General features: G+C 38.6%; 1 protein-coding gene across 1 annotated transcript; it reads left to right on the forward strand.

Moving 5' to 3' along the window:
- Nucleotides 1-1,451: 1,451 nt before the first annotated feature.
- On the forward strand, nt 1,452-17,735 carry auh (AU RNA binding protein/enoyl-CoA hydratase). Its single transcript, XM_059358325.1, has 10 exons — nt 1,452-1,732; nt 3,166-3,233; nt 4,202-4,289; nt 5,306-5,392; nt 7,347-7,439; nt 10,828-10,884; nt 12,362-12,549; nt 13,636-13,686; nt 14,097-14,144; nt 17,117-17,735. The coding sequence occupies exons 1-10, from the start codon at nt 1,501-1,503 to the stop codon at nt 17,192-17,194; spliced, it is 990 nt and encodes a 329-aa protein (XP_059214308.1). The 5' UTR covers nt 1,452-1,500; the 3' UTR covers nt 17,195-17,735.
- The last annotated feature ends 1,690 nt before the right edge of the window (nt 17,736-19,425 follow it).

A 19,425-nucleotide genomic window follows, 5' to 3' on the forward strand; every position in this document is an offset into this window, starting at 1 on the left:
TTAACTTTAAAAGAGTTGTTAGAACCACCAGGTTACATTGGAAAATCACATATTTTAACATTTGAGACTTATTAGAGCCACCAAATAATAATTTCCATTGGAAAAACACCAATTTAACTAAATAGGATAGTTAATATTTGTGTCTTCTTTGTCAGGTTTTAAATAGGTGATTGGTGACAACATATAAACACCTTCTAATGCACAACATGGGTCAAAAACGACCTTATGCATTAGAAGCGTAGTGATAAAAAAAAAGGCTTTTTATTCAATAAGTAAGAAATGAAAACAAAAAATTAGGATGTATGATGATCAAAAACAAGTTATTTGAGGAAAACCTGCAAAACTGAATGATGAAATTAATTTATTGCAAAGATATAGAATATAGAAACTAATGCTGGGCTTACACCAAACAATTTCCCCAGTCCCAGACTAAAAACTGAAAGTCTTTAGTAAATCTAGGAGTTTTACTGGAGTCACGGCGCTCCCGTCATCTCCATGGTTAAGTTTGAGGTAGTAATCTGCTCTGTTTCATATCAGTCTTTTCCTAGTCTTGGGTTTGGATCATATCAAACATGTTTGATATTATCTCAAGTCTCAGTGATGTAACACAATGACCAACCAATAGTTGAGCGGGGGAAAGGTCCCCGGTTCCAGACCGGCCAGTAAAACCACTTCCACAGGAAAAAGGAACATCACAATAATGTTAGTAAGCTCAGTCCTCAATAAAAAATATAGTGATGTCATATATTTACGGCCACAAGCGGGAATTTGGGGGCGCTGTTTCTTAGTAAAGAGAACAGTAAGGAGACCCAGTTAAAATGTAAAAATAAATGTAGGCCTATACATAAATAAGTAATACATAATCGGTAATTAATGTATGATCAACTAAATGAAAGTTGAAAGAGCTGATAAATATAGCTATTTAATTAAACACATAATTAAATAGGGCATAAATGTATATCATGAATTCATTTATAAATGTTCCTTTCCTTTATTCTTCCTTATATCTATTTTGTTTACAGTAAAATAGTCAACTTTTCATGTCAGAAAAACAAACCCCTTTTCAGCTTTGTGAGGGGGCATTTTGTGGCGTCTATTCTTCTTTTTATTGTTTTTGTTTGTTTTTTTCCAACACAAACCACTGCACACACTAGAGTAGCTGGATAAAAAAAGCTGCTTCTCCTCCATTTGTAAGTTGATGAGGGGAAAAAATGCATGGTAGGTAAAAAAATGCTAAAAGAATCTAGTTGTATTCTTGTAAATAGTGACCCTGTCTTCTGGTGTATAGGGAGCATTAGTTGGGTGACTTTAGACCCATGGTTTGCATCAAAGGGTTAAATAGAAGAAAAAAAGCATGTGACTCAAAGCTCGAGGGCACAGCGAACAACTCGTAAGGTCGGACGGGACCTGAATGCAGCATCTACCATACAGACTGCTTGGTGACGTCAAGACGCCACCGGGTTCAAAGTTGAAAGTCAAATAACACTGCAGCTCCTCAGCATGGCGGTCCTAGTGGGACACAGAGCCCTGCTGCAAGCCTTCCGCGGCCAGGCGACAAGCCGGGACAGTGTGTGTAAGCTAGCGGTGGCCTTCTCCTGCTCCAGACACTATGCTGTCTGCGGTAAACTGTCGCTTTCTTCTCATGTCAACAGTTTCGGAGCACTGACTCGACACTACAGCTCGGACTCGAAGGAGGACCTGCGAGTCAGATACCTGGACGGAGAAGACGCCGGTAAGTCTACTGAAAACCAGAACCACTGTCAATTCAAATGTAACTTTTTCAATGGAAGAAGTGTCGTGTTTGTCGCAGCGCCAGCCCCATTAGCATCCCAACGATAACAACCGACTGAAACGGTGTAAATACAGTCATCGCGATCACACATAGAGGAAGCCCCGCCCACCATCAAAGTCGAACACACGCCTAGACGTCACCTTATCACGTGAAAGTAGGGGTGGGCGATATGGCCCTAAAACATTATCACAATATTTCAGAGATCATCAAATCAAATCAGTTTTATATATATAGCCCAAAATCACAGATTTTCCTCAAAGGGCCTCACAGACTGTACATGGTACGATACCCTCTGTCCTTAGACCCTTGCAGCGGCAAGGGAAAAACTCCTCAAAAAACCCTTTTAGCATCACGATATTTCAGGGTATTTTTGCATTAATGATATTCTTGACAATTTTACAAAATCCTGAAAAATTTGTCGTTTTTGTCTGTATAAATATATAAAACTAAAAATTAGGGCTGCACGATTATGGCCAAAATGGTAATCACGATCATTTTGATCACTATATTGTAATCAAGATTATTAAACACGATTATTCATCATGTTAGGGAAAACAACTGTAATTTTCATTGCACTACTTTTCAACAAGCAATAGGAACAGTTTTTAGTGTGTATACAGAGTGTCTGGTGCTTGTTATAAACAAACAGAGATCGCTAAGTAAACACCTCCACATACACACTGTACTGCTACAGAGCTAACTGTTAGCCTATTAGCAATTTGCAGACAGATGGGAGAGACTGCTGCAAGAGTTTCCAAAAGTCTCCAATAATACCAGAAAAAGTCACTGGATTTGTCGCCAGTCGCTTTTTTGAAAAATAGTTGCTATGGGGGTCTGAAAAGTCGCTAAATATAGCAACAAAGTCGTTAAGTTGGCAACACCGCTTCGCTGGCTTTTACAAATGGCGCTAATGTTTTGCCGTCGAGTACCTCGTCACATCCTGCTTAGCGTTCTATCCAATCGGCAACCAGAGCCGCATTTTAAAATGGAAATATCGCAGACGATCAGGTTAATTTAATCATGGCGGCCAAAATCGTGATAACAATTAAAATTCAATTGATTGTGCAGCCCTGCCTTATGACGTTAGCTGTGTCCCAGATCCATGCTACAGTCAGTGTTCACACTAAAGGTGCTTGATGTGATTGTGCTGCTACACTCACTGCCCAAACAGTATGATATTACTATATAGTGCATCTTGTATACATGTCTATTGTTGTTGTTTGGGACCCAACATTTCAGTTTCATGACGTTCATCTCTATGGAAGATGTTTGGTGTTTTATGATACCATAATGTTATGTGATGTCTATTGTGCTGCTCCTCATGTCCATCTGTGTGCCGTTATTAACCAGCGTGATGTAACTCTGTCTTTCAGGTATTGTTGTTGTTGGGATAAATCGACCAAAAGCAAAAAATGCCATAAGTAAAAATCTGGTCAAAATGGTATGTATTGCTGTTTACCTTGTTTTTATTTGAACACACCTATTTGACAAAGATGACTAAGCCAATAACACTGGGTGTAGTTGGAATTCTGCTCCTCTGGGCAGCACACAGACTAATGCGTTTCTTTTATATGTGTGTGAAATGTTGTGTTATTTTTTACTCATAAAACCCATCTCTGTGTGCGATTGCAGAGACGTTCATCAGTACACTCAGAGAAGCCTCATTCCAGCTTAACTATGATGACTGTGTATCAAGGTTATAATAGTTTTGTTTTTTTCATTAGTTTTAGTTTTAGTTTCGTTGTGATTTTTTTATTTTTAAATTCAGTTAGTTTTAATTATTTTTTATGGTGTGTTTTTTTTATTAATTAATTTTTATTTTTGGGAAAATGCTTAGTTTTTATTAGTTTTAGTGTTAGTTTTAGTTTTTTTGTAATGGGGTATTTGTTGGGGTGGGGAATAAGTTTATTAAGTCATAAAACCAGATAGATTAAATAGATTTTTTTATCAACCGAAAAGGTTTACATATGAAAAAAGTTGACAAAGGCGAAAACTAAGGACATTTTCACTATAATTTTAGTTAGTTTTGTAACCAAAAAATACAGTTTCAGTTAGTTATCGGTTTTTAAAAAACTCAGTTTTTATTTTTATTTCAGTTAACGAAAATGTATTTCCAATTCTAGTTTTCGTTATTTCGTAAGTTTTCATTAACTATAATAACCTTGCTGTGTATGGAAACAAAGTCATGCATAGGTCTTTAAAAAACACTGATGTTCCTGTACCTCTAATCTGCCTCCATCTTTACACTCTATCTGTACACTTCTGTTTTTCTGGTCTTGTATCCTCTGTGAGTTTGTCTTAGAATTACATCTGTTCTTTATTTTTGTTTGCTGATACAGTGAGTATTACCTTTCACTAAAACATTTTGAGAAATTTAATTTTTAAATGCTTTTAAATGATGTCTTTCAGATGTCTGAGGCTGTGGAGGATATCAAGAAGAATAACAAAGTGCGTAGTGTCATTTTATGCAGTTTGGTTCCTGGGATCTTTTGTGCAGGTAGCTCTCTCTGTTTATTGCATTATCAGCATTTCTTTCCATTTCACTTCTTGTCTTCAGTTGTACACATTTTGACAATACAATCTTGATGCACATATTTGTGCATACTATTTCATATTAATATCTTGACTCTGGTTTGCTGAGCAGTTATGGATCCAGTAGAGACAACTCTATATTGAACTTTATATTCAGAAACCTTGACTGTCAAGTTTAGGAATATCCCATAAGAACCCAGACCCAGTTATCCTTAAAATTATGGGGGATGTACAACAGAACAAGTGAACCACATAGAACACATTTATGATGTTTTTAAAAAACTCTACACCTAAATGTCAAAGATCTGTGATGTGATGTGAATGTTACATTGGGCGTTTATGGTATTTATGTTTATGATATTTCTTATTTTAAAATAAATAAAAAAAACTAGACGTATTTTCTGCTTAAAGAAACACAGATTTACCTTTTTCTTTGCATCTCCACAACATTTGTCAAAATTGTGACATTAATAGTGCTGTTTAACAACAAATTATTTTTCAGATTTGTTTTTAAGTAACAAAATAATAATACATCAATAATAAACAAAAACAAATAACCATTTGCTTTTTCTTTGCATCTCCATAACATATATCAAAATTGTGACTTTAATTTGTTCAGGAAATATGGTCAGAACAAGTTAAATGCAATACAGGACATCCTATTAACGGATTAGAATTGTTAAATTGGTTTAAACTTAGCCTAGTAACAAAAAATAAGCTTTTTGAAATTAGCTACTTTTTCACATTTCTGTTTCCAGTCACAGCCACATTTTGGAGAAGTCACTTCTTGTCACAGTCACATAAATACCACACCAGGGTGTTGAGTATACGTCGTTTGGGATTTAATGAGTTTAGGTGAAGCATAAAGCTGAATATGGGAGATTCTAGAAGATTGAAAGTGTTTGTTACACGGGTGTCACCATGGGTTCTTATGGGAGTGACACTGCACTCTGGTTTGATGTCCATGATCCTTTTGTGCAGGTGCAGACCTGAAGGAGAGGGCCAAGATGCACCAGAGTGAAGTGGGACCGTTTGTGTCCAAAGCAAGAGCACTCATCACAGAGCTGGGTAAAGATAGAAAAATCACTGTTATCAATTCATTGGAGATTCTAGAGATGGGCCGATCAGGTTTTTTGGAACCGATACCGATCACCTAAAGCCTCACAGATCCGATTACTGATCAGAGCCGATCGATCATGTGTGACGATATTAATATTTATATTTTACTCTTGTTTTCCCCCCATCAATTCATCCAGTCATGCACAGGCCTATAGTCTTTCATTTATGTTAACCTTGTAATCATTTATTTACTAGATACTACTAGATTACCTAGATTGACCTTTATTTATTGCATAGCAGTAACTTTAATATTCATTCATAGCAGCAGTGGTACTGTGGAAAACAATATGCCAACATGGCCTCTATAGGGCAGTCAAGAACAGGCAAGAGCTTCATGTTGAAAGTTCACTCATTTATTGATACTATCCATTTTAAATGGCTGTATTGTTGCATATATCGTATCAAATAAAATTCAAATAAAAACTGAGCCTATTTAACAGGCTAAACCAACTCAAAAATGCCAGTCTGTGGCATTATTGCACATTGTTACACAGTACAGTGTAACATATTATTATTGCTCACTCTCACACTAACATTTCTCTTCGGCCTTGAGGATCATGTAAACAAACAACACTTCAAGTAAATAGCCTGTGGCTTAAACAGTGTCTGAAAGAGTCAAGAAAATAACTGAAAAAAATACAAATGGCACACAGGCAACTGACAATTAATGTTTCCCCCACGAGGACACGAGGCACTAAACGCTTGCATAAATTGCTTTCTAGCGTGTGTGACATCGGACTCACTCACTTAGATAAAGTTCCATATGGCAGACAGGCTGCGTGACCACAACACTTCTTCTTCGTTTTAAAGCGGCAGTGTTTCGGCGCACTACCACCACCTTTGGATCCGGAATTTATATCACACCATAACAAATACTTGCAAAGCACATGTATAATGCAATCGGATTGGTGATTTTAAAGATATTTTTTGGCCATTTTCGGGCTTTATTGATAGGACAGAGTGAAGGGGGAGACAGAGGGGGAGACAGAGGGGAAGACATGCGGGAAATGGCTCCGAGTCGGATTCGAACCCGGGCCGCCCGCTTAAGAGGACAATGCCTCTATGGTATGCACTTTACCAGGTGTGCCACAGGGAATGCCCCGGATCGGTTATTTCAACCTTTGATCTGATTTTTCGATCGCTATGATATCGGGCCAATCCGATCAGTTGCCGATCGATGGGCGTCATCCCTAGTAGATTCATTGACTTACTTACTGATTTTACACAGGAACCTGTACGAGTACTAGTCCTTTATTTCACACAGGGACCTGTACGAGTACTAGTCCTTTATTTCACACAGGGACCTGTACGAATACTAGTCCTTTATTTCACACAGGGACCTGTACGAGTACTAGTCCTTTATTTCACACAGGGACCTGTACGAGTACTAGTCCTTTATTTCACACAGGGATCTGTACGAGTACAAGTCCTTTATTTCACACAGGAACCTGTATGAGTACTAGTTCTTTATTTCACACAGGAACCTGTACGACTACTAGTTCTTTATTTCACACAGGGACCTGTACGAGGACTAGGGGTGCAACGGATCACTAAAGTCATGGTTCAGTTAAGAACAGTAAGACGGTTTTGATTCACGCATCAGATTATTTTTTGGATCAGCAAAGAAAAAAAGGGGGGGTATAATATATCTTTGCTTCAGTATATTTGGACAAATTGAATAAACAAAACTCAGACAAACTCAAGATGTCCATCCAGTGTTTAAATTAACATTGGATGGACACATTAATTGCCATCGCAATGTGCCGGTATATATTTTTCGCTGTGATTCTTTCCTAAATAATAACTCTGAAGTGAAAAAAAATGTATAAGAATGGGTTTGTAGTTGTCTGACGTAGTTGGTTTGATGTGTACATTGATGAGCACCTTGTGTTTTCTTTTCCAGGTAATCTGCCGGTACCAACAATTGCTGCAATTGATGGAGCTGCCTTAGGCGGAGGCCTGGAAATGGCACTTGCTTGTGACATCAGAATTGCCTGTAAGACTTAAGTGATTTTCTCATATGAACTCAGGACAATGTCCAGATCAGGGCTTTAGCACAATGGTCAAGTGTCTGCTCCAAGACCAGAACCTCGTGGCTCGAGGAGAGTCCAAATCTGGGGCCTATAAACAGCTCAATACTATTAATAATACATTTAATTTATAGCGCTTTTAAAGGTACTCAAAGACGCTTTACATGACAGGAAATTAGACACACACAAACACAAAATACAGAGGAAAATAACTAAACAGAGATGAGAGATTATGAGTTCAGGTATTGTAAGCTATTTTGAAAAGGTGGGTTTTGAGTTGGGTTTTGAGTTGGTTTTTGAAGGCGTGGAGGGAGTCGGAATTGCGGATGTGAATAGGGAGGGAGTTCCAGAGGGTTGGGGCAGCAGTGGAGAAGGCTCTGTCGCCAATGGTGCGGTGCTTGGTCCTGCTGCAGAAATGTGTTGATGTATTTTTTGGTTTTGTTTAGGTCTAACAAACAATCGGTCATTAATAAAAATAAGCGACGGTAAAATATATACTATGCAAAGCTAAACCTGCAAAACCTGCAAAATCTGTTTAAGGCACCACAAAACGTGACACACTACACGCATTATTTTCTTTTTCGTATTTGTATTCAAGGGATAAACCTGGTGGTCACAATACAGTTTTGTTGTATTTCATTGTACCAGCCTCGTATGCACAACTTGCCATGGCGTGCATGGTTACTATGGATACAGTATGCACGCGTAGCTCTACATAAAGCAAAGTAAAATGAAACGCCTAACGACACAACGTTGTGGTGGTAGGACTAACATTAGAGCGTTTTTATATACAGTCTGTCATAGACTGTATATACAATATACATACTGGTTAGAGCAGGGAAGTAATGAGCGCGAGCATTATCTTAAACATTAGCCCTAGCTGTCACTGACTCGGGGTCTGCGTTGCTACATTGATTAATACATTTTTAATGAATATGAATAAATATTTATATAATATTAGCCTATTACTATGCTCACCTTGTCTCTCTTCATGCGAGTTATGTCCTCTTTTGGGACCGATCTTGAAGTCAAAAAGCTCTCCAAGTCCTCCTCCATTGCTCCTCTTCTTTCGTCAGTATCTCGGGATCTCGCAAAAGTATCTCAGGATCTCGCAAAAGTATCTCGGGATCTCGCAAAAGTATCTCGGGATCTCGCAAAAGTATCTCGGGATCTCGCAAAAGTATCTCGGGATCTCGCAAAAGTATCTCGGGATCTCGCAAAAGTCCGTCTTTTTTTTTTTTCACCCATCTTTTTTTTTTTTTCACCCATCTTTTTTTTTCCCCGTGTCCCCTGGGGGGCTCCGTAAAATCCCACGTTCCGCCACGTTTTTGTTTGCACGCGCGTCACTTTTGTCATGTCTGTGCGGAAAGTTTAGACTCAGTTTTTTGTGTTACAGTCTGGTTTAAACCTTTTTTTCTCACAATGTGACGAGGCGTGAATTTATATACCTATTTCAGTCAATCTGTTGTTTAATTCCAGCAACTTTTGGTTTGGAGTGAACCCTTTTTATTTGAAAGCTAAACATGTATAATTTAAGAAAAGTGTGTAAAAGTTTTGTAGCAGTCCTTTATTTATTCATTTTGTTTTAGCTGTTGAGACTAAAAATAAAACATTATATCCAATCTAACCCAGGACCTTCTGCTGTGGTAAAATGTATACTTACATCATTCTCTAGTTTCTTTATGTCCAATTGAATTATTCCATTTTTAGCTTTTTGTCTCCATATGGAGTTCTTGGTTTTCAGTTCCCATAAGCATATGATGCTTGTAGATTGAGCTGACATCCTGTAAAAGAAAACGTGTCAAAGAGTAGCTTAGCTGATTATGTAGTTGCCAATAATTATTTAATTTCTCAATTTCATCATTGCTTGCTGCAGTATTTGTTCCAGCTGTGTCCTGCAGCAAGGTGCATGGTTATTATACACAATCTGAAGAATGAAGATACAGCCCAAACATTATTACGTTTTCACTTGTCCAAGTCCTTTTTTGGCTGTTCAGATTTCTCCTGAGATGTAACAGAATAATTAATATAGGACAGGGTTACTTCACCAAGTTCTTCACTAAATTAGCCTACAGTATAACTGTAAACATACAGCTGTTATTATCCAACCTACTGATAATACAACCAGTCTTATTGTATCTAGTGATCTTATTGTTAATTTATTAACAACTACAAATAACACAATAAGTAGGATTGAATGACTCGTGCATTGTATCAGTCAGCAATTTTTTGCCATGCCATCTCCCTGGCTCTGTTAATGGAGCAGTAGTGTCTGTTATTGTGACCGTCACTTTATATTTTTCATAAAGCTCCAACAGCATCGTTTGCTCGGCCGCCGGGGAAATATCAGCTGTTTTTCACCTTGTTTTGTAACGGTCACTTGATATTCTTCATAAAGTTCCTTCAGCGCTGATTTTCACCACTGTTTGCGACATCTTATTGGCTGTTCCACGATCGATTATTACGGGCTGCTTATATACTCCGCGCTGGCGCACAATGTCGTCTTGTCTAGTCTGGGTTGAGTTAGCGTTGACTAGACACGTTGAGCTGTGTTAGTGGAACGGCTTTAGCCTCAAGTTAAAGTTGGTGTTCATCCTAAACAGGCTTTTTCAAAGAAGCCGCGGTTTATTTAGCAACTTTGATGGAACACCCCTCTGATCAAAATAGCTTGTGTGTCCTAAAACATCTTGTTTGTCTTTGTTATTCACATCAGAAGCAGCAACGCACATGTTGTCTTCTAGTGATCACTAGAACTAGAATTACTAGTGAACTAGTGATTTATTTCTCTACTCAGTTGTTGACCTTTTATTTAAAATATTAACTTTGAAGACTTTCTGAAGGAGTTGTCCATATCACATTGAACTCTTTGATTGAATTCTGTTATTACATTTTGAACTCATGTATCACCTAACTAGTTAACCTACAGTTCAAATTAATTGCTTTGGAATACATTTGAATTCAATGTGAAAGGCAAATGTATGCAAAAAGAGCTCTGGTGTCAGTGTCAGCATATATTCAAATGCAGGCATCATAATTAGAACTGAGGAAAGTGAATGTGTACATTTCTGTGTTACAGAAACAAAGAGGCTACACAGGTGTTTATGATTGACTAGTCCAGTAGAAATGAACCTTATTCTATATTATTTTGGCCCATATAGAAAGTGAACTTCACAGTTCTATAGCAGTTGTGTTTCACTGTCATTGAAGCGGATATAATAATTTATAATCATCAAAATAATAATTATTTTAGTAAATTAATGCATTAAGCTAATATTTGTTTGTGATATATATAAGTATCAATTGTAGAAGTAGTATTCATGTGTAAGTAATCATACTGCTCTTTGATCCCTCTAGCTGATACTGCGAAAATGGGACTAGTTGAGACCAAACTTGCGATTATTCCTGGAGCAGGTAAGGCTGGAATCTTTTTCTTTCATCATTTCTCGTGTAAATCTTTGTTGTCTCCACACATGTACATTTTATTGCAGAGCAAGTTACCTTGAGAGCTGCATCCAGAGTAGATAGATATTGGCAGTTCCAAGCCTAAACAGAGGTGTCCTCGGTTGAATTACTGTACCGTACTATGCTGTGTGTGACAGAATGGATAACAAATAGGACAGGCATCCTGAGTGTCATATTTTCTTTAAGATATTTATTTAACTTCTTTAAAAATCCCAGTTTCAAAGAATTAGTGCCATTCTACATGTCCTGGAAGATTTCAATGTCCCGTACAAAAGGGAAAAATTCCAGCATAATATTTTCTGTATTAATTGATAATGAAGGAAATTAGGAGGCTCCGACTGGTTGTCGAACCTCAGATTCAGGAGGAACAATGCGATTTCCTGCCTGGCCGTGGAACAGTTGACCAGCTTTTTACCTTTTTGTTTTTACCTGAGACTGCTGGAGGGACATGGGAGTTTGCTCATCCAGTCTACATGGATTTTGTGGACTTGGAGAAGGCTTGTGACTGTGTCCCACGGGCATTCCTGTGGGGGTACTGTGGGAGTATGGGGTACCAGGTAGGGCTGCACGATTATGGCCAAAATGATAATCACGATTGTTTTTGATCAATATTGTAATCACAATTATTCATCATGATAGGGAAAACATCTATATGTGTACAGAGTGTCTGGTGCTTGTTGTAAACAAACAGAGATCGCTAAGTGAACACCTCCTGCAGCAGCAGCACATACACACTGTACTGCTACAGAGCTAACTGTTAGCCTATTAGCAATTTGCAGACTGGACGCTAAGGGGTTAACATCCCCTCTGGCTCTGCAGCTGGGAGAGACTGCTGCAGGAGGACTGTGCCGCTTCGACTCGTTCTTACTCTTCTTAACGAGCCTTGTTAAGAAGAGTAAGAACGAGTCTCCAATAACAGCAGAAAAAGTCGCTGGATTTGTTGCCAGCCACTTTTTTGGAAAAATTGTTGCTAAGGGGGTCTGAAAAGTCGCTAAATATAGCAACAAAGTTGCTAAGTTGACAAAACTGCTTCGCCGGCTTTTACAAATGGCGCGTGTTGTTGTACATGAAACCTTAACTATGCGTTCGCCCCCTGGTGGTTGGTGGACTACTGGTGTAGAAAGTGCTTGATTAGATATGCAGGAGAGCCGCATTTTAAAATGGAAATATTGCCGACGATCAGCTTAATTTAATCGTGGCGGCCAAAATCGTGATCACGATTAAAATTAGATTAATTGTGCAGCACTACTCTCAGGTACCAAAATTGGGTACTGTTTGATTTAACATGAATCTGAACTCAGTAGTAAGTACACATAAACGTAGAGTTCATTACTCAACCCTAGTCACCTTACACCTGGGCCAGTCTGTTCAGTGTCTTTGGTCAAGGCTGTCTTCATGTTTCTCATTAATTGTTACTTGTGTGCAGGTGGGACACAGCGTCTTCCCAGGGCGATTGGTGTCTCTCTTGCTAAGGAGCTAATTTTTGCTGCCCGGGTGGTGGATGGGACAGAGGCGTGTCGCCTGGGTCTTGCCAATCATTCTGTGGAGCAAAATAAGACTGGAGATGCAGCCTACCTGCGGGCTCTGGAGCTTTCCCGCGAGATCAACCCTCAGGTAACAAGACCATTTCACTGGCAAGCAGGCCTTTTTTATGGAAGAAATGATGCTAGACCTGTTTGGTCTAGCTTTTAACTGATTATTTTACTATTTAGCTATCTATTTACCTATCTAGTTGTTCATCACATTGTTTATATTTTCTTTCCCGTTGTATTTTAGTTTTTATCCTGTCCTGTTGTCTTTTAGTCTTTTAGTTTTTATCCTGTCCTGTTGTCTTTTAGTCTTTTAGGTCTCGGCACTGGGGGGGGGGTGTTGGGTCTGCCCGTGGGGATGTGGTCTTGGAGATTCCCTGGGCCCGGGGGACTAGGCGGCTCTGCACCATGTGTGGAGTCCGCCCCGGTCTACCCGGGTAGTGGTGGTCTCTGTGATGGCATCCTCTATGGCTGTGGGCTCTGGCACCTCTCAGTGTGGATGCTCCCACAGGTTGCTGCTCTATGGACAATGATTTGTGTCTAAATGCAGGGCCACATTGTCGGTACACCTGTGGACACAATTCAAATGTTTAATTTAGGAAGGCATCACCCATATGTGTTGGGAGAACAAAACAGAAAGAGACTGGAAGGCTAGTCCTTCTCCCACAGCGTCCAGACAGATTCAGATTCCCAGTGTTTATCACTGCAGATATGATAATCATAAGAAGTAAATGTGATATTAAAGCTTGATGCCCTGCGACAGTGTGTCTTCAGTCAGTCTGCTGTGCTGCTCTGTATCACTGAGAGCAAGCAACAGGACAGAGCCTTATGATGGAGCATTGCTGATTATTTGTTTTTGTCATTTAGTGTTTCTTTTTGACATGATGCCAGTATTTGAGTGTCTTTACTCTCACAGTAAGAATTATTGAACTAATCACCCACTGTTGAATGTTTATAATTTATAAAATTATACTGAGGAAAAAAAGATAAGTTATTTGGTGATGAGTGTCGTGACTGGAAAAAACACTTTAATTCATTTTAGACACAGAATAATTGAATCATAGTATTGTACTAATTGAAAATAAATCACATGAGTGATTTGTATCACACAGCAATTTATGAAACCTTGTAACTTTATATAAAGGTCACTCTTTGATTTTTGGCTCCACAGGGTCCAATTGCAATAAGGATGGCAAAACTGGCGATCAACCAGGGGATAGAGGTAAGTCTCAGAGGACACAGACTACTTTTCTGCTTTTTTACAATTGGTTTGGCTCCTCCTTAAAACATCATGTACAGCCCATCCAGAAGGTTCAGCAGCACTAAAGGATCTTAGAACACATGAACTGCAGCTCTTTGTCCAATGAGGTTGCAACCACAGCACTTACGTATGTAATAAACTGCATGCAGTATGTACAACCCAGATTCCCAAAAAGTTGAGACAGTCTGAAACATAAATAAAACAGAGTGCAATCATTTGTTCAATCATTTTTGTATTCAATTGAAAACTGTACAAGTAAAGCAACATATTTAATGTTCAAACTTACATATATTGAAGAAAGAGAGAAAAAATGTTATTGGTGTTAAGTAGAGTAAGTACTGAGTCATGTGAGATGCCCCATTCTCTTTCAGGTGGATTTATCTACAGGTCTGGCAATTGAAGAAGCATGCTATGCCCAGGTGAGTAATTAATTAACCATTTTTATTCACAATTATTTACCCTGCAGTATGAATTATTCATAAAGTTGGATGTGTGCTGCATTTATGATGTCAGTAGAATGGAAAGACCACTGATATTTCAGGTTACTCTGACTGACATATAATTTATTTGGCTGATACTTTTATCCAAGGCAGCTTACATAAGTGCCTTCAAATTCAGATACAATCAGCTAATATGCTGCTTGAAATTTCTTAATGGTTATGGAGGGGTCATCAGCGGGAGATGCTTTCCCTGGATGGAAGAGCAGCTCAGTCTTCGTTTAGCTTCAGGTGGTGTGTAGTCATCCTCTGAGAGATGTCAGCCAGACAAGTACAGATTAATTCTGCCATCTGTGTTTTAGGAAAAGCCATGTGAGTGGACAACAGAGCCAAGGGACATAGTGTAAACAGGAAACAGGAAGGGACCCTGAATAGAACCCTGAGGGACCCCAGTAGTGGGACGAAATGGTTTAGACAGAGAGCCTCTGCAGGTTGAGCTGTAAGTGTGGCCCTTGAGGTCTGACTTTTAACTGGAGGAACACATAGTCTGAGACAGTATGTGTGATAGGCTTTAGATTTTGAGAGCAGGGGAGAGCGGGATATGAAGAAGTGGTCTGAGACACGAGGCAAAGCAGTTAGTGTCAGAGCAGTTCGTGGTTAATGTCAAGTTGAGTTGGTTTCCAGCTTTGTGAGCGGGGTGGGGGGGTGGAGAGGGAGAGAATATAGTAATGGTACTAAGACAGTTAACTTCTCCGTGTGGATGTTAAAGTAAGTCATTATTATAAGCGGTGGGGCATCTTTAGGGATGTTAGACAGAATGTCAAATTTCTCCTGGTGGGCTATAGAGCACAACAATGTTTGATTTTAGCTAATGAGATACAGACAGTGTGAATTTCCAACAAGGGAGGAGGGAAGTGTGGAAGCAGGTAGAGGGAAAATACATTAGGGTGATGTTAGCTAGTCAGTTTCAGGTCCCCTGCTGGCAGGAGTGGGTGAAGGAATCTGTTGAGGTGAGGGGTGGAATTGTCCGCTGGTGTGATCCATGTCATTTACGATAAATAGTGTCCTCGAGATCAGTGGTTCTCAACAAGGGGGCGCTTAAGATCCATGGGCGGTCGCGAAGCCCTCTTTATTTTAATGGATGTAATAAATCTAATGTGTTAAATATAGATGAGTCAGCATTTCATTCATTAGTGGGACAAAAACAAATAAATAAGGGCTACATTAAACGTTTATTCATTTATTTAGATAGAAAAATCACTATAGAAAAGTTTAAAAATAAAGGCCATATTGCGAGAATAAGAGAATACCTCCTGCAGTATACACAGAGGTAACCTCACCTAGCAATAACCTCACCTAGTAATAACCTCACCTAGTGGTAACCTCACCTAGCGGTAACCTCACCTAGTGGTAACCTCACCTAGTGGTAACCTCACCTAGAGGTAACCTCACCTAGCGGTAACCTCGCCTAACAACAGAAACACAGCTAATGGAAAAATGGCGAAGTGTCAGGGAGACAAAAATGCTGAATATCTCAAAAAGAAAAAGAGAGGGTACCATGAAAGTCACATTGAGTTCAGCTTCATTGAAGCAATGAACTATGGGGGGGGTCGCCAAAGTTTACAATGGTAAAAATGTGGGTCCCATAAGAAAAAGGTTGGGAACCACTGTTCTAGATGTAACAACAACTTTGCACACTTGTAAATGCAATACATACAGTAAAGTTCCTATTGTTAAAGGTGATCCTCCACAGGCTGTATAACAATGAAATGTAGTGTGTTTTCTGTCAACCTTTGTCTTGTGATCTCATTGGCTGTAGCTCAATTTCCAGATATTCAGCTTGCTTGATTTGTGGACTGTTTGCAGTAGTTTCAGATTTGTTCACCACAACCCTAGTTGCAGGTAGCATGCTTTCTGTTGTCATTATGATTTAAAAAGAGTAAACACAGTTGTTTGACAATAAATGGCTTCACCCAACCACTAACCATGAGTGAAAGAAAGAATTTTGTAATATCATTCATATTCTCTGATATATTCTCTGTCCACTAAATACTGTGCCTAAATGCATCTTATGGAGACACACATGAAGGACTGAGGCTGCTGCTGCCTTACTAACGTGCTCCTTTAGCAGCATGAGGTGTGTAGAAATTAAGTCATGTCAGACCCTTGGCAGGACTCGGTCACCCATGTGCACATGCATGAGAACAAACCCAAAATGTAGTGTGGTCCTCCATAGTGCTAATGTCCACATTTTAGAGAGGGGTTGATTTGAATTCTCAGCTAACAGGCTGCAATTTGTTTTGTTGTTGACTTCCATTATGTATACCGTATTTCCTCAAATAGTAGCCAGGGCTTCTATTAATGAAAAATCACTTTGGGACCCGGCTAATAATAGGGGCAGGCTGTTATTTGAAGGAGGATTTTATTAAAAAAAGAAAATCAGAGCAGCTCTGACTGGCACTTTTTAGAGTGTTTTACACAGCGAATTGTAGCCAGTTACCTGGATGTCAGCCATATTGGAAGTACTCAGATGTAAACAAACAATGAACAGCACGCTGAATGTTCATTTTAAGCAGGATTTAAAATGTCTAAACTACTAAAAAGCTCAGAAGAACGTGCGTAAATGGCTCGACTTTACAGAGAATGACTAGGACAGCGGGAGACTTTGACATAACACCGGTAAGACACCCGGCTTATAAAAGAGGCCGGCTTTTATTTACTAAAAATTGTTTTTACACCCGGTTACTAATTGAGGCCGGTCAGTAATAGGGGCCCGGCTTTAAATTGAGGAAATACGGTATGTATTGTACTGAGAGGTACTTTTTATATTTATTCTCCCCTCATTAATATTAAGTGAGTGCAGCCTCTGCCTCAGGAAATTAATTTACGAAGGTAGGCTTTAGAAAACGACCTGCATGTTACTTTGGTACTGACACATTGCTGTTGATTTTAAGGTGATCCCAACTAAAGATCGGTTGGAGGGTTTGACTGCATTCAAGGAGAAGAGGCGTCCTCACTTCAAGGGAGAGTGAAGCCACACTCCTTCCACAAATAATCCCAGAGTTCTGCCTTCTGCTCTCCCACTACTCCACTGCTTCCAACATATATCTGGGTCAAACTGTACACGTCAACACATCAAGCTGTACACTACCCAGAGGACTTGTGATTGACCGCAGGACACTTGAGTTGTTCCTGGCTCGTGTGTTTGCAGGTGACTTGAATGCTCAGTGTAAAGCGCTTGCTGGGAGCGTCGAATGCCTGGAAGAAAAGTAACCAATCATTGGCCACTGATAATACTATACAATACTATACAATTTACAATACTAAAAACTTGTATAACTAACTTAAAACAGCAGTTCAAATGACCTCCAGTGGTTATTGCCCTTTGCATTATGAATGACAGCTGGTCACTAACCTCCCTGACTAATGAACCAGTCCAGAGCCATTGACATTTCTGTGAATGCTCCACATAAATGATGTATCAGACAATTTATTGGTGTTTTAATTTGGTAGAAATGTACCACTGTGCTCACATAGCTGAATAACATGAAATCATAAAACGTGTTTTCTTTTGCTTGATTAATAAGATCAAGAAGGTGGGATTTTGGATTGGAGCCTTAGTGCCACTGTGTGTGTATGGTGTTCTGACACCTCTTCCTCTCCATGGTAGCAACAATAAAAAGACACTGTGACCCAAGACAAATTGGCTAAAAAAAACAAACATGCATTGCCTAAATCTAAACAGAATTGTTATATTTTTCTATAAGCCGATGCCTATTCCATCAGAATAATGTGAACATGCTATGGTGAAATGCAACCTGTGTAGAAATAGTGGCTTTAAGGAACTCAAAGCCATATTTCCCAAGTATACTTGGCACTCAAAACCAAGCAGTAATTGCACTTGCCACGGTCCGTTTTGGATATGTATATACACTTTTTTAAACATAAAAGTTAAAAAAATATATAAGAAATTATTATCTAGCTGGTGATTAAGTAAAAAAGTGAGATAAAATTATATTAGGACTAAAATATAACATTTCTTTTTAATAAGTCTAAAATTCGTACATCTTTGAATAGAGTTGTTAAACACTTTTAAATACACTTAAACAAAATCAATTTGGAAATGTTTATTCACTGAAAACTAAATATAAAAGCTGAAAGAAGACAACAACATTGTAGTTATTACACTGTTTCTGCATTACTGTTAGAATCTTTTACAGCAATGCAGTAACTACATTTTTGGGGTCAAAGGTCAAGTAAATCATGATTTTTGAGCATAAAAATGACATCATCAATACATGTCGAGATAAGAGTTGTATCACTTATCTACCTATAACCCATTTGGCTGGCCAGTTAAAAACGTTCAAAAACTTTAAAGCAATCTTTTAGTTTCATTTACACTTTAAAGTATACTTTCAGTAAACTACTTGTTTAATAGTTTTTATACTGCAAGCATGCTTTTCTTAAAGTGAACCTAACAAAGCACTTAACCAATGATGTATGTATCACATAAAAAGACTTTCTCCTTTTCCTATATCACTTATAAAGGCTTAAATAGAAAGAGAAAAATGCCAAATATTTATTTTATCTGTGTCGGTTAGTAAAACTGTGTAGTGTGTAAATCAGGTTTACTCCTCTCTATTCCACTCCAACATGTTTGTAAGTACTGGAGTATTATCTCAGCTGAGATATGTGAAAATGGTATTTATTACAAAATCATAATTTGTAAGGGGGGGGTAAATATGGTATGCCTTGAAAGTAATTGAAGAATCCAAAAAAAATAAAGAAAATTCTTGATGAATTGGGGCTGCAATTAACAGCAAAACTGTATTAAACCATTCAATTAAAAAGGCACACACTTAAATAGTCTGCACCTAACCTTTCTGTAGGCTATAATCTAAATATACTTTTCTGTATACTTGTTCATTTAAGCCATTTATTCTTGAGTATAATTTTATGAGGTATATCTCTTAAACTCAAAATAAGGAAATATAATTTTAGTTAATTAAAGAAGTATACTGATACTGAATGTTCTTCTTTGTAGAGGTTTTCAGTCTGCTGTGCTTCACCACTGTCTGGCTGTACTCACACATTGGCCCAGTGTGTAGTACATCATAAGTTTGTTAGAAATTATACATATGATTGGTTAACTCAGTGGTTTTCAAACTGGGGGACACACCCCCTAAGGGGGGCCCGGAGTTGTGATGGGGGGGCGTGGTGAGGCTAAATATAAATGATGCATTTTTCTTCTTCACTGCTAGCT

This window comes from Centropristis striata, chromosome 19 (genome assembly GCF_030273125.1).
Source record: "Centropristis striata isolate RG_2023a ecotype Rhode Island chromosome 19, C.striata_1.0, whole genome shotgun sequence".
Lineage (NCBI taxonomy): Eukaryota > Metazoa > Chordata > Actinopteri > Perciformes > Serranidae > Centropristis > Centropristis striata.

Bases quoted from the DNA above. Each gene is read 5' to 3' on its own strand.
- auh (XM_059358325.1), top strand. From the start codon at position 1,501: ATGGCGGTCCTAGTGGGACACAGAGCCCTGCTGCAAGCCTTCCGCGGC. The intron at 3,234-4,201 runs GTATGTATTGCT...GATGTCTTTCAG, and splicing joins GTAAAAATCTGGTCAAAATG to ATGTCTGAGGCTGTGGAGGA. The intron at 5,393-7,346 runs GTAAAGATAGAA...TTTCTTTTCCAG, and splicing joins AGCACTCATCACAGAGCTGG to GTAATCTGCCGGTACCAACA.